The 15,309-nt window shown below is 40.5% G+C and overlaps 1 protein-coding gene across 1 annotated transcript; it reads right to left on the bottom strand.

Annotated features, from left to right (window-relative positions):
* Positions 1–222: 222 nt before the first annotated feature.
* LOC131681044 (uncharacterized) lies at positions 223–837 on the bottom strand. The gene has a single exon (XM_058961749.1). The coding sequence runs from the start codon at positions 835–837 to the stop codon at positions 223–225; it is 615 nt and encodes a 204-aa protein (XP_058817732.1).
* Positions 838–15,309: the final 14,472 nt, after the last annotated feature.

Below are 15,309 nucleotides of genomic sequence, written 5' to 3'. Positions count from 1 at the left end.
GATGTAGCTGAGGGACCCGATTTAGCAGATGCATCAAAAACCACCCTCAATTTAGTACTTGAACTGTCGGAACGGAGCACGGCATGGTGTGGCATGTAATATTTAACCATGTTAGGACTATCATCAGCTTCTCGGATTCTTTTACAATGCCCTAAGGACTCATATTCATGAATGAAGGACGAGTACTGATTTTGCAGATTTGGTTGCTTTTGTAAACGCTTTTCAATCCTCAAGTTGGTGGATGTTGCTTCGGAATGGAAGTTTCACTACATATCTGCCTGTAGAATCTCTCTCATGAGATTTACGGAACATTTCCTCACATTCTTGTTCTTCCGTAGATGAAGAAGTTTGGTTTTCTATTTCTTCGATTTCCCAAAAGCGTTTTATCGCTTCGTTAAGAGACTCGATCGTCACGGAATTTATCTGTTGCGCATTTACAATAGCTGATGATTCATCGTTAATTTCTCCAGCAACGACCCAACCCAATTCCGTTTTGCGTAATTCGGGCAGACCTTCGCCAATCACAAGATGCCCTGATTTCAATATTCGGAAGAACTCGGTAACACCAATCAGCATATCTACATTTGCTGGGGTGCCAAACTTTGGATCAGCCAAAAAGATACCTGAGGGAATTCTCCAGTTGGAGATGTTCACAGTTTTACACGGGAGAGCATTGGTGATTTTTGACGTGACCAGACATTTCAATGAAGCATTGTAATCGCTGTATAATGAACGAATATTGACCTCTACTAATCGGGTTGACTTGCTGCGGGCACCACTTACGCCGACAATATCTGCATTGAATGGCGTACCTTCGATTCCCAACTTCTGATACATTGAACCAGATAAAAGATTTGTTTGTGCTCCGCTATCCAAAAATGCACGACAACGGATGGGATTGCCATTTTTGTCTAAGAGACTCACAAGAGCGGTAAGTAGCAACACATTCGGGAGAATGGCTGAACAACATGTAGAAGAAACATTCGTGGAAACAGAACTGTCTGGAACGATTTGTGGTGGCAGTGGAACAGACGAAGATTGAATCGAAACACCTTGCTCTTGAGGCTTCGCGTCTATCATTCCAGAACTGTCGAGTTTCTGGCCCTCGTGGTGTAGGAGAGAATGATGACGTTTGCGGCATTTGGAACATGTATTCTTAGATGGGCAATTTATTGATCGGTGTCCACGACGAAGGCAATTAAAACAAACTCGGGAATCCTTCACCTTCGCAATTCGATCTGGCACCGACAACTTGCGGAATTCGGAACATTGGTAATTGAAATGATTACCACCACAAAGCTGACACGGTTCGTTGCTCTCGGCGGAAGTTGACGCATGTACTTTCACATTGCCTGACTTAGACGCAGCTTGAGAGGACTTACCCAGAGATGGCTTTGCATCAGCTGGTTGCTCAGTTTCACATCGTTCGAGGACACGACACTGTTCTTTGAGGAATAGTAATGTTTCATCAAAGTTAGGTAACTCACCGTGAGTGAGAGAACGTTCCCAATACTTTCGAGTAACTGGATCAAGACAAGAAGTGAGAATTTTTGTGATTATTAATCCCGATGTATCATCGATTGATTGACCCATGTACTTTAAACCTTCTACGTGCCTTGTGCACGTGTCTATCAACTCACGTAACTCACTGTAAGACTCCTTGCTCATCTTTTTCAAAGACAGCAACCCCCCAATGTATGTATCAATTATAACCCTTGTATTTTCAAACCTATCAATAAGAATTTCCCATGCATGTTGATAATTATTGTCCGCTAGAGTTTTTGCATCAATAATGCCGGCTGCGGCACCAACTAATGCCTTATCGAGATGATGCAGTTTAATTTCATCAGAATCTGCACATTTATCAATGATATCTTGGAACATCGTTTTAAAACGCGGCCAATTTTCATAGCGCCCGTCAAAAGTTGGGATGGGTGCTCTAAGTGGCTGCTGAATAATCACTTGGGGGGAATTTCCTTGCGTAGTAATTGGGGCAGTGGCTAAAAGGGGTTTAGAAAATGATTCAATCAAAATCTCAACACGAATCATAGCATCTGTGTGCAGATTTTCGAACTCGGTAAATTTTTCATCCTGTTCATCCAGCTTTCCGGTTGGAATATTCGCCAATATTTCTTTGTGAAAGGCGACATACGTGTTGTAAAAGGTTTCAAGTTTCTTCGAATACACTCGCAGGATTGGAAGGCTTACCTGACTTGGATCATCTTCCGCTTTTTCTAATGCTCTGACGATGGTGGTAACGCTGGCCTTCACCTGGCCACGCTGATGGATGAGTGGCTTGACTTCTTCCATTTTTAGCTTCTTTGATGTCTCTGGTGTGCGTGGTAGTGTCATAGAGAAAAAGGAAACGCTGCTACGGTAGAGCAACAAACACAATGATGACACAGCTCGATTGCAAAAACACTACCAGTGTTCCTTTGGAATTCACTCACTTTTACTTTTGCTCTGTTCAGTGTTCACTTGATTTGTTTGTTCATATTGGCAGAAATTCAATTAGTTCACAACTTTTTTTCATAAAGCGTTTTCATTTACTTTGATTATGGTTCATATGCGTGTTTCACTATTCGGCTCGAAGGACCACTTTGTTGGCTCCACATGCCAACGACGAAAATTTTGAACGCAGATACCTTGTTGGCTCCACATGCCAACATCGACAATTTGAGACGCGGACGACTAGCGGTTCACTCTAACAGCGACACTGCCGCGCTGCCAGAAGACCTTCTGCTGGGACATTGCACGCAACGAGACGCTGGTCTATCTGTGCTCTTCAATCGTCTATCTTCCTGATGACCAGTCCTGAAAAGGACTTGAGCCTAATTTAATTCTTTACGGACGGAAGATAGCGAGAAATAGTGGCATCCGATAGCAGCTGCAGATCAAACATGACTAAACGTGCAGCAGCAGAAAGGTCCTCAACGCAGCGGCAAACTCCTACGGCAGCTGAACTCGAGCGGAAACGGAGCAGCAGTGGAATGAAATCACTTCCAGATTTCACATGGCGAGCAGACGAGCAGCAATGGCTGCAATCCTCAGGCATCAGCTTGGGAAAGGAATATTCCATTCTCGGTTTTTCTTGTTTATTCGACTTCACTGTTTAATTTACAAAATACTTATGACTGTTTTACGATACTGCACATGCTTTTATACTGTATCCAAAAGAGCATTCTGGATTGTTCCGCCAATCAGGGACTTCGTTATATTGGCGTAGCATATGATGAAGGGAATGGTACTAATGTGGGAGACTATCCAGGCGGCTTACGTGGTGTTAGTGTGTGATTGAGTCTTGCATACAAACGGGAAAAAGGGAGGGAGATGTCGAATTGGCGCGTTTTGCTGGCAGGGTTGTGGTACATTGGGAAGTTAGGTTGCGTCATTCTCGCTATCGCGAACAGTCAGAAACACATCAGTTACATGTTGACCAAATTGTTATCACACGCTATGGAACGAGACATATGACGAAGAAAAGCTATTTTACTGCAAGAAAATATCGGCATGAAAAACAATTCTCCGTGTTGTCTAATTTACTCATTTTTTTAACATGAATTTGTTGTTTTTTAACATTGTCGTGTATCGCCGATCAGAACGCAGCCATATAAATGACAGCATCGTTGGGTTGAAGCTTACCAAATAGTTTAGGCCGGTTTAAAAGTTAGTCCGGTTTAAAAATAGTTAGTACGCGTTTGAGCTTACGGCTATGAATGCAACAATCTACGGATGATCATTCTTCGTTTATTTGTCGAAAAGGATTGTCCACGAGGTGTGGCATTCGTGAGCAATGTGTTTTTTTCGTAACATTTGATTTGTTTGGTTGCTCTTGTTATTGTTGGAAATAGGTAACACTTAGTTGAATTGTCTACGGGAGTTTAATACTTGATAGGTTTTGATTTTTTTTGCTGATATTCGCTAGAACTGATTCGAGAGGTTATATTTTGGTACAACTGTTTCTTTTGTTTATTGCAGTAAAAACCGTTACAGAGTTTAGGATTTATTTGTATGGCAAAACAGTGGAATGGGAGCAGTCAATGGCCTACAGGGATAGGCGGATTGCGGGTAGGCAAATTGTAAAAACTAGACAAATTCTAGAAAGAGAACTGCAAAATCAGCATTTTTGTCAACGTAAGCGCCGGCGTTGTATGGCAACAAGCCCAATGTTATAAGGATAGGCAATAGTTCGACTTGATTCACTTTAAATAGCTACAGCAACTTCATCCGATAGTCGTACGGATTCATGAAACGGATAGGAATGGTCAGTACACCAGTCTGAAACTTGACTTTTCAACCGATCTGAAAATGTCTGTATGCGTTCTTTATAGTAAGGTTTAAAAAGATTCAGATGCCTGGCGTCTGTAGCCATTTAGCTCCCATCTCAATGAGCTATTGATCTCCTGTTTCCGATGCCAGTTGTGTGAGCCATTTAGCTCCCAGTTTTGTCGCGATCTACTCGGGTATCGAGGTTGGTCCGGCGCTTCCGGTTCGCTGCCGCCCGACGACCTATCTCTGGCACTTCTCGCTACCTACTCAATCTAGTTCTCGGTGGTGGAGCTAGTCTGCTCACGGGCTGCCCGGTAGGTTGACGAGGTCGGCAATTGTGAATAGAGCGAGATGTTTGGTATATAGGCGTCTTGACGACCCGCTTCAGGTGCATCGACGCGAACTACTAGAACCCCTGGCGGTGGATTTGGCCTACCCCACGCGGCTACCCATTGTTCAATTCATCAACACGCTTGATCATTCCGCCATTTTTGCTACAAAGCCGGCCTAATTTACACAATGGTTCCATTAATGGCGTTACACGTATTTTCATCGCGAGACCATTCTGTGAAAGATTTTATCTGGGTTGGAGTCTGCCCCGCTGATAACAAAAAATGCGCTTTGCTTTGAACCGATCCATGGGTAAACAAAAATCCGGTGAACCTTCAACCTGACCGCTGGGTAAACAAAAATCCGGTGACACCTTGTGTACTCCGGACATAGAGGGGTTTTCGCACACCCGAAACTGTGCTGGTAATTCCTGTAGCAGCCATGACCTAACAGAAATAGCGTCATATGGAACTTGATAATCAACAGCACCTCTGTTTTATGATGGGCTCTCGCTAGATTTTTTGTCTGCATCTAGTCTTCCACTTTCTTTTTTAGTGATTCCTTGACTGCTGGGAGCACCACATCGTCCCCGAAACCGACAATCTTTATGTCGCTGTGAAGGTACACTTTCAATACATTGCGTTTAATAGCATCGGGCTGAGAAAAGAGCCCTGAGGAACGCGGGCCGTAATTGTCAATCTTCTCTCTCCCTTGTCTATATTGTTAATCAGTGTTTGATTCTTCAAAATCCTGCAAAGAAACCCTCATGCTGTTCAGCGAACGGACGATTGCTTCCCAGCTGTTGAAAGTATTTTTTACGCCTAAGAAGACAACCGCAAACTGGCATCCGTTGTAGTTCTGCCTTTCTGGCAGCCGAACTGCTTGTTGAACAGACTATCCACACTCTCCGTGTACTCGGCAAGTCTGTTAAGGGTTATCCTCTCTAACAGTTTTCCGACCAAATTCAACAGACATGTTGGCCTATAAAATCTACAGGAGGCTTTGCCGGTTTCGGCAGCAATACCAGCTTCAGTCGCTTCCAGTTATCGGGGAAGCTAACTTCATAGATGCATTTCTTCAGCATAGTCTTGAACATATTCGAGTTCTCCTGGTCCTCTCGCCTCCTTCACTTTCATGGCTTTCGCCATCTCGTATAGCCCTTCGTCGGTTTTTTCGAGTTTCGTCTTCATAATTATTTTCTTCACTGTACGGTGGAAGCGGCGAAATCGTTGGGTCATGCTGTATCTGTACATTTCATGTGGTTCTTCGCCATGGCAACTCTGTAGGCGTCTCCCCCAAGCATTCGCGTTGGCATTGTGGCAAAGCTCCACAAGGCGGGCTTTCTTGCTTAACTTGATTCGTTGGTTGAGAGCGGCCTTTGTATCTCTGTAAACCAATTTTCGTTCCTCTCTTTCGGTGTTATTTGTGAGCCATCTGACTTCTTCTCCAGGCTTGGAGGCAACTTAAATGTAGATCGGAAATCATCGTATTCCATCAGTTTGCTGGGCGGATACCCTCGAATCTAATGTCGTTTTTCATTGAAAAACACCGGGGCGGTGGATTGCACTGGTTTTGCACTTTCTAGCAGAAGTGGGAATGAAACACGTCTAGTTGCCTGCTCTTCTGCTAGAAAGTGCAACACCAGTGCAATCCACCGCCCCAGGGTTTTTCAATGAAAAACCCCATAAGTGATTCGACGTACAGGTCCTTTTCGATGATCGACGTTTTGCACCTACGCTCGTTTATGTGCCTGTCATGTGATTCAAAATGTGTCCTGTTCACAACGCAGTATCGGATCGCTTGATGTCAGTTCAGGGCTGCAGAAAGTGACATCGATTTTGTATTTGTCATATATACACCAACAGGCAATTCAGCGATTTGAGACAATAAATATCCGTAAAATTTTTGGCTATCCTGATGATGCATCCCAGCATTCGAGATGCTTTGCTAACTGTATCTAGTATCACTCGTAGATCCTTCATCTGACTAACGCGTTCAACTTCACGAGCACTTTGGATTTACACACATACGGTTCGTGTTACACCAGTGGGCGAAGGTTTCAAACTGTCGTTAGAGTAATCTAAAAACTTCAGTAAAGCGGATGAGAAGAAACATCTTGAGATCGTTTGCGAAGGACGTGCGTGGAGTCTTCCGAACTAGATGGACGTCGTTGAAGTAAAGCAAAAATATTAGCGGTCCCAGGTGACTTCCCTGGGGTACTCCTGACGTAGAAGTAAGTGTGGGTACCTGACAATCTCCAATGACAACCACGATGATAGATTCTGACCTACGGTGAGTACTGATAGTACCTTCGTTAGCAAGATATACATTTAGCTTTGGTCACTGATGGCTAGTCAAAGTTCCTTTGAACATAGTGTAAATATTCCAGAAATAGAGTCTCATCGGTTCTTCGGATATACAATGAGTGAATGTAATTTCCAAAACTACCTTAAGAGGGCGTCTGGTGTAAAGTACTCAAACCAAAAGTTATTTTTGTTTTACGATTTTGAAGGCAAGGCAACAATGGACCTCTTGTGCAATGTTAAGGATTATTTATACATGCATTATGCAAGAAAAAAATTTCAGTCACGCAAAGCCACGCATACGAGCGTTCCAAGAGTAGACGCCCAACCATTTCCACGTCGAGGAATGCTACGACGGACATGATAATACAAGTTAAAATTGTCTGTAACAGGAAATTCAACAAGACTTATAGAGCTTTGACTCGATAAACAAAACAAAAATAAATAAAAAATGAATTTCGGAAAATGGCATCACAAAGACCGAAAAATGTAAAATTTGCTCATAAAAAATTAAGGCAACCGGTTAAAAAGTTTTTGAGCTATCGTGTTCGCAAATCTGAAAAAATGCGGTTGGGAGAATGATCGAACTGCGGGTGTGACAACAAATACGCGCGAGGAGCATATGGCTGTTTAAAACAAAAGGAGGTCTGCGTGGCTACCAAGATTTCGCGAGACTATTCTAGAAGTTGAATACCGTAAACCGGGGTGACATTGATCACTTTTGGAAGTAATCATTACATATTTTTCGACTCAGCTCATTTTTTTTTCAAGTTTAACATTTTTAAACCATGTACTGATGTGTAGTGAAGAAGATTGGATGATTTTACTTGAAATTGTTCGCTTATAACTATTTGCCCAAAAATAATTTCAATTGTAAAGTCCGCTTTCGTATTCCGGGGTGACGTTGATAACTTGCATCTTCACCCACATTAAATTCTTGATGTCAATATTTTTCATTCGAATGTTTGTTTAGACTAATTCTGAAAAGATATTCAATTATTATTAAAAATAGATGTTAATTGGTATTGTAAAAAGTATTTCAATTTACTGTAAAATTCCAGTGACCAGAATTCGTATAATTCGAACCTAACTAGAACACAAGAATCTGGAAGCATTTTTAACTGCTACACTTGTTTTATTTCAGTAGTTTATCAACGTACAAAGAGTTTTATTCATTTTAACGCTTTGGAGTATTGAATATAAAAAAATATAAAGAAAAATTAAAACTCACTTACAATTTATTACTCTAGTTAAAATCTAAGATTTATTTGTTTTATAAAAAATAGACACTGTACGAAGCTTCGTAAAATAAAGTAAAGTAAAATTTCGGTTTTTTGTATTTTTTTTATCCAAAAACCGAACAATATACTCAAAAAATATAATAAATCAGTATTTTATAAGTTATTGAGCAAAACTCATTTCAAATTTTATGGATTCGGTAGACTATTCGGGCCAAATAAGCAATCTACGAAAAAAAGTTTGGAGTGATTAAAGTCACCCTGATGATCAAAGTCACCCCGGTTTACGGTACTAACAATTTAGTGAATGAAAAAAATGATTTTTTACCCACTATATGACAATTAGTGTTTTTTCAATCGGACTAGATTTTTTGTATTTTGGTTATTAGAAAAATAAATTAATTGTTCCCTTATTTTTATCAGCGATTTTTAAAGGGGGGAGGGTGGCGGACACCATTTTTAAAAATATTTTATATGACCTTACTGTAGCGATTACCTTGGAAATAGTTTCACCATTTCTTGTACTAAAGAGCTGAATTGGAGCTTGGGAGCGTTTTTTCGGTATCTTCACTCAATACTTTGCCGTTTTAATTTAAGAAGAAGGTAATCTTATGTCTTTGAACCAGGAATTGGTTTTTATTATATACAATATGTATTGGCGTGCACGATTAAACAAAATGTTTATCAATACCATTCACATAACTTTAATTGTTGTAATACTGAAATCCCCCCTTTTTGGCCAATAATACAGAAATCATTTGCTGTTGAAAGTAGCGCTAGACAATTTTTTTGTTTGTTAGGGGAAACTTTGCCACTGCGACCACTGTTCAGTTTATCTTTTGTGGCTGTTCCTGTTTGCTCTACATGTTACAAATTGCCCGAATCCATTGTAGTTGGAAGCGAGTTGTTTGTTTGTCCACATGTGTCGTCCCAACCGGGTAGTACATTATCAATGTCGCTGAGGATCCGTTTGGGACAGGTATGCCATATCTCGTGAGGAGTCATAAGATGCCTTCCGAAGTATCGCTCCCTTCGAAGAAATAGTACTGCACACTGGCAGAGAATATGTTCCGAGCTCTCGGGCTCGTAGTTACAAAATCGACAAATGTCATCTTGACTTTTGCCAATTTTTTTTAGATGATACTTAGCAGGACAATGTCCCGTAAATAAACCTGTGATTATACGTAAGTTTTTACGTTTTAGATCCATTAGTTTTTTGGCTCTCGTTGTATCTGGATGTATGAATTTCTTAGCTTGTCGAGTGCCTTCTACGTTACGCCAGCCGTTTAGTGGTTGGTCTCTTGCCCAAGCCGAAAGTTCTAGTTTAATGGCACAGGTAGATATACCTAGAAATGGTTCCGGTCCAACAAACATGTTTGATGAACCACACCTGGCTAATTCGTCGGCCACTTCGTTAACATCGATTCCTTGGTGGCCAGGTACCCAGAATATCATTACTTTATTCCAAGTTGCCAGCTGTTGTAAAGATGTGATGCACTTCCAAACCAGTTTGGACTCACATTTGGTCGTCGTCAACAGTGCTGCTTGGCATTCCGAGAAGATTGCGATTTTTGCATGTCTATAGTTTCGTTTCCTACAGACCTCCGAGCAGGTGTATATTGCATATACCTCTGTCTGGGAAACTGTAGGCCACTTTCCCATTGATATCGTTTCTTTAATTCTTGGTCCGTAGACTCCCGAGCCAGTCAGCTCACCCATTTTAGAACCATCCGTATAGAAAGATAATGTACCTTGAGGCATTTTGGGACCCCCTACATCCCACATCTGACGAACCACTATGTGAACCTCATATCGAAGATATCGAAGTTCGGTTTAGCCTCCATTTTATCTTGAACTGTTGTCAACACAGGGTTTAGTTTGAGTTCCTTTATTATACTCAGGTGACCATTTAAATCCCCATAAAATAGTGGTTTACCCTTTAGCACTCTCAGAGAGCCAAGTCTCGCCTCCCTCATAATATGTTTGTGCAATGAAGGTAGCTGTAGTGGATGTTGATTTCATAGCGCCTGTGATAGAGAGGCAGGCTAGCCTCTGAGCTTTAGTTAGTTTAGCTTGGGCGGTCTTTTGCTTAACTTTGGGCCACCACACAATGGAGGAATAAGTTAATCGTGGTCTGGCGATGGTCGTGTAGGACCAGTAAGCCAACCTCGGATTGAGACCCCAAGCGCTAGACAATCGTTCCTACTTTTTCGTTTGAGAAAGGCAAATTAAGTTTCTGATAACAAACTGTATGTCTTAACAAACTTGTCTAGGCGTCTTCTACTAATAACATTCAATCGGCCAATACGAATTGTGGCCGAAAGTTATCTCGGTTTATGGATAACAATTATTGTCACTTGTCTCCCGTCACGTAGACCAATGCTCTGCTACAGAAACCTGTTGAGTTTGAGCTTGTGCGACCACCCCTGGCTCCTAAACTGTTATCGATCTGGACTAGCTGAAGTTGCACAGGAAATCAGTAGATAATTATGCTTGGGATTAGTGAAACATCTTTCAATGTGCAACTCCTGGTAATCCTAAAGTGATTTATTGATCAACACCGGCACCGACCAGGCCCGAACGTAGATCACGGAAGGAAAGGGAAGGAATGTTAGCCCGATACTTGCTTTTGCTAGAGGCCGTATATACTACTGCGCACTCCACAAGTATCACGGGAGGAGGATATTTGTTAGTAAGTGTAGGGATGCGATTTTTCTTCATGTTCTTAGTTATTTTTCATCAGCCTATTTCCGCTACGAAGCCAAAGAGCGACACCAAAGGGGTGACTTCACTACCCGAGCAAAGTCGAACATCAAAATTACAACAAATAGAAATCATATTTTGATAATAGCATCAAATTTAAATCTTATTTTGCTATCAGTTTTAGATTTTTTAAATATGATATCAAATTTTGCTATCCTTGTTTCTTAGAAGAATTTTCTATGCTTATATTTCTTTGGTGAAACATCAAAGTGAATACATATTTTGTTATCAAAATTTTTTTTCAACATCTCAATGAGCTTTCAATTTACGCTCACTGATAGCAGAATCAGTTTTCTGTTTGATGTCATAGGACAATTTTGCTGCTCTCTATTTTGATCTTTTAACCGTTAAAACGACCAAAACGACAACAACCTGAGTAATCTTTTGCCGAACATTACAACATCAAGTTTAGTGTTTTCAATTTGTTGTCAGACTCTGCTTGGGTATCTGAACTAGATATCGACCCATCACAACTCATGAACTTCCCTTCCGAAGGAAGACGTGACCACAGATTTTTTCACCTCAAGAAAATCTCAACGGCTTCGGCTGGGATTGAACCCAGACCAACTGGAATGGGTGGCGATCATGCTTACCACTCAACCACCGGCGCCGCCTAATGCTCCGCTACAGAAACCTGTTGTATATATATTCAATTTTCCAATCTTTACTGATACAGGCGGTTTCCTCAACCAATAGAGTTAGATTTTATCCAGCCCAAGACACGCCGTTTTTTGCATAGGAACGGAGTACGGACATACCTTTCTTGCAATGTCTAAAATTCATCGCGCCTAATATTTCTCGTTTGAGACAAATTTGATCATCATTCTGTTTTCATGGCGATTTCTGCTTTGTTCCAATTTTGAATGGAAAAGATTCGCATGCCTCTGTTCTTCGAGTACGAGTACGGATCTGCACCAAAACTAACAACCTCATTCAGGTTCACTGCTGAACATAGTATTAGTTAAGACCTTTTGGAGGTATCCAACGGGGAAAACAGATCGAAATGAAGAGTGAAGCTAAAGCAATCATATGAAAAAAAAAATCCCCCAGGGGCAGGATTCAATGCCGCAACCTTTGAGACTCGGGCCGAATGCACTAACCCTTATGCTATCCCTGGGATATGATGACGTCCCAGAGAGAACATATGATTATCGCACTGGCGAAAGTGATAGTATCCTGCCTGCACAGTGAGATCACACACAACCGCAGTTGGCAGCCAAAAAATTTGATCTATTTAATTTCCCCGCTAGATACCAAGGGCCGGATTTTTCTATCGTCTGGTATTTTTAGTACATTACCCATCATACTTCGGTGGGTGACACAGCTAATGAAGACTGTTGATTACTGGCACTTTGTCCAGTTAACAGAGGTATGACGGGAGCGAACTCGCCGTTCGAACTAAACAAATAATTAACTTTATTTGGTTTTTGACTTAAGTCGTCTTATTTAACACTGCACCAAAAAGTCTGAAAGAGTGTCTTGGTATGCTCGAAGTGAACAAACTGTACTTAAAGTGGATTGGATGACGTTTCCGCTCGTAGGTGACGATTAAGCATTTGGTTGGGATTATGTGAGTTGGATCTCACGTAATTTAACGAACGCTCAAAAGCGGGTCCGTCTCGATTGGTTAAATGTAAAACTTAAGAAACGCAACCGTGGTGCTTCGAAATTGGTTGATAGCATCTACACAGGTGGCGAATCATGATTCTATGCATAAAGGTCCAAAAGCCTGAAAAGCAAGTTGAATTGTTCAAAATGCACGTTAGGAGTTACCTACACCCGACTGAAATTGAGTATTACTCAAATTGGTTTATGCGTATGTAAAAGTATATTAATTTTCGAGGGAAATATTCTGAAAGAAATAAAACCCTTATTTGATGACATAGGTATTTTTTCTCGAAATATATGGAGTAAGCCACGTATTTGTATTGGGAACATTTATAATACAACCTGATCAGTCGCAAGGTTTTTTTTGGCGATTTTTTTAGAAATTTGGGTGAAGCGAATTGATCAAAATTTTGCATATTATAGTGTATCATTTCAATAACATTGTGTAATTTTTCTATGCAAAAATATAGACAAGCGCTTCGGTGGCGAAGCTTTTTGTACAACGTTTCTGGAAAAACACGATATGCGGCGTTAGCTGACAATCAAATACTACTTAACCGATTTATTTCAAAATTTTGCATGCGCATTCTATGTACAAAATACCTAACCCCTACGTTTAGTTTACGAGATAATTTTTCAATTAAGGGGTTTTTTCACTCATAAATTAACGGAATTTTTCGAAGCTCGAAGCGATATGGAGCTATACGCGTTGAAAAGATTAGTGGTCGTCATATTCCTCTCTCTTAAGGTTCAAAGAACTTTCGATGTGCGTCTACACGAATTGAACGCTTGATAGTATGCATTGCAAAAAATGCGTTCAACTTTGTCACCGGTTTATCCCTATAAACCATTAATTAAACTCTAAAATAATAGTTGGTGGAAAAACAATTGACCGAGTGGAATGGTGCTTTTGAATAAGTGGCGGTGATTTTTCGTCACACCACCACACTGTCCCGGGGTACGCAGCACAATTGCGTAGTGAAAAAACCACAGCCCCTTTTTCAAAAGCACCATCCCGCCCGGTCAATTGTTTTTACACCATCTATTGTGCATGATTTGAATCCTGATAATAAATCGACTGATTTTCTTCTTTTAGAGTTTAATGAATGCTTTATAGGATAAATCGGCGGCAAAGCTGTACACAATTTTTCCTACGCATACTACCAAGCGTTCAATTCTAACACATGCTCAAAGAAAGTAACTTGAGCCTTAAGACGTCAGCGAACAGGTTGGCGTCTTATGAGCTAGTTCTTTTCTCTAGTATCGGGTCATTTTCAAGAGTGTCTTTGAATGATGATGATATATCATGTTGTCGAGGAAGGTCCTCGTAAACGCGACAGTTAACGAATAGGGTGATGAGCCTATTTGCACCATGTTTCTATTATCACCCTACCCATTTGAAGCCGTTGGTTAGAGCAGTGTCTGCCATCTTTGTTCAACGCATTGAGTCAAATGGTAGCGCAACAATAGGGACACTCGATTTGAGTTTTCATTGTGCTCAAACACGAGAATTTTACTGTTTTCAACGCATTTGTGTTATTATATTGGTTCTTAACAACGAAGCAAAGCGGTTCATGTCAATTTTTACGCATTCCATTGATTGTAAAGCAAGAAATTACCGAATTAGTGAGGCACCTTGCTTAGTATGGTGAAAATAGGCTCATCACCCTATATGTTCAACCTATTGTTGCATGGGGAGTGGGCTATTTGGCATAGTCATTTGGAATAAAGTCATTTGGTGTAATGGACGTTTAGCATAACGGACATTTTGGAATAATTTTGAGAAGTGATCATTCTGCAGGCATAACGGACATTTCGCATAATTATTTATAACTTCTTTAAGAGGGGCATTTGGCATAAGTAACATACCCACTGAGAACTGACATACAAGTAAAGTTTTCAAGTTGTGTAAGAAATAAAGCTGTCGCTTTGAAATGACAACAGCAAGTAGCAACTTGCCACCGACCGGCGCTTCGATCGGCCAGCAATCGCTATAGGGGACTTGTGTGCAAGCTTATATGTCTGTTCTCTGTGACATAGCATAGCTTTGCTAAGTGATCTCACTGGAGCTCATTTATCGTAACAGACGAATGTGTAGTTTATCAGCGATTGACCCATAAGGTTAAAGCTGCACTAAACAATAACAATAATGTGTTATTTTCAATTACCTGATATTGATTATATTTCGAGTGAATATATTTTATAACTGATTTTGCCTTCTTGTATAGCTAAGCAGTTCTTTTGTTTCATTTTTGAAATTTTTGTGTTCGTTCATTCTTGCAACTATGGATTGTTTGTCTATGACTTACGTTGTAGTATAAGGCCATTACAAATCTTTTTTAAAAATTATGTCCAAGTACAAATTTTTTTCTGAAGGGGGGGGGGGGCAAACAAAAAATAAATATTTATTTTAATAAAAACAATTTTTTTTTCTTTTTGCATTTTCTTTCGATTGTTCTCATGGACGTTTCCGCAGGGTGATTTCGTATAGCGGGGTTGAGCTATTTGTTTTACTAGAAAAATTCAAGCAAACATTACTGAATCAATCAAAAGTTCACATAGGAAAGGGATGCTAAAGTTTTCGTTTTAAATAATTTTCCGAACAGTGCAATTTCTAAATTCCCAATAAGAGCTTGAAAGTTCTCTAAGAACTTAAAAAACATTTAAGAGTACATTAAGGTATTAACTTTTGGTTGCTTGAATAGTTTTCGTTCCGTTGTGGCGGCACATGGACCGACTGTACACACAAGGCATGGAAATCGGTCAAAGGTGAACCTGCTTGATAACAATGTACAGAA

This window comes from Topomyia yanbarensis, chromosome 2, assembly GCF_030247195.1.
Source record: "Topomyia yanbarensis strain Yona2022 chromosome 2, ASM3024719v1, whole genome shotgun sequence".
In the NCBI taxonomy this organism is placed as follows: domain Eukaryota; kingdom Metazoa; phylum Arthropoda; class Insecta; order Diptera; family Culicidae; genus Topomyia; species Topomyia yanbarensis.
The sequence above is the reverse complement of the archived record's forward strand: the minus strand, read 5'-3'. Positions and strand labels throughout refer to the sequence as shown.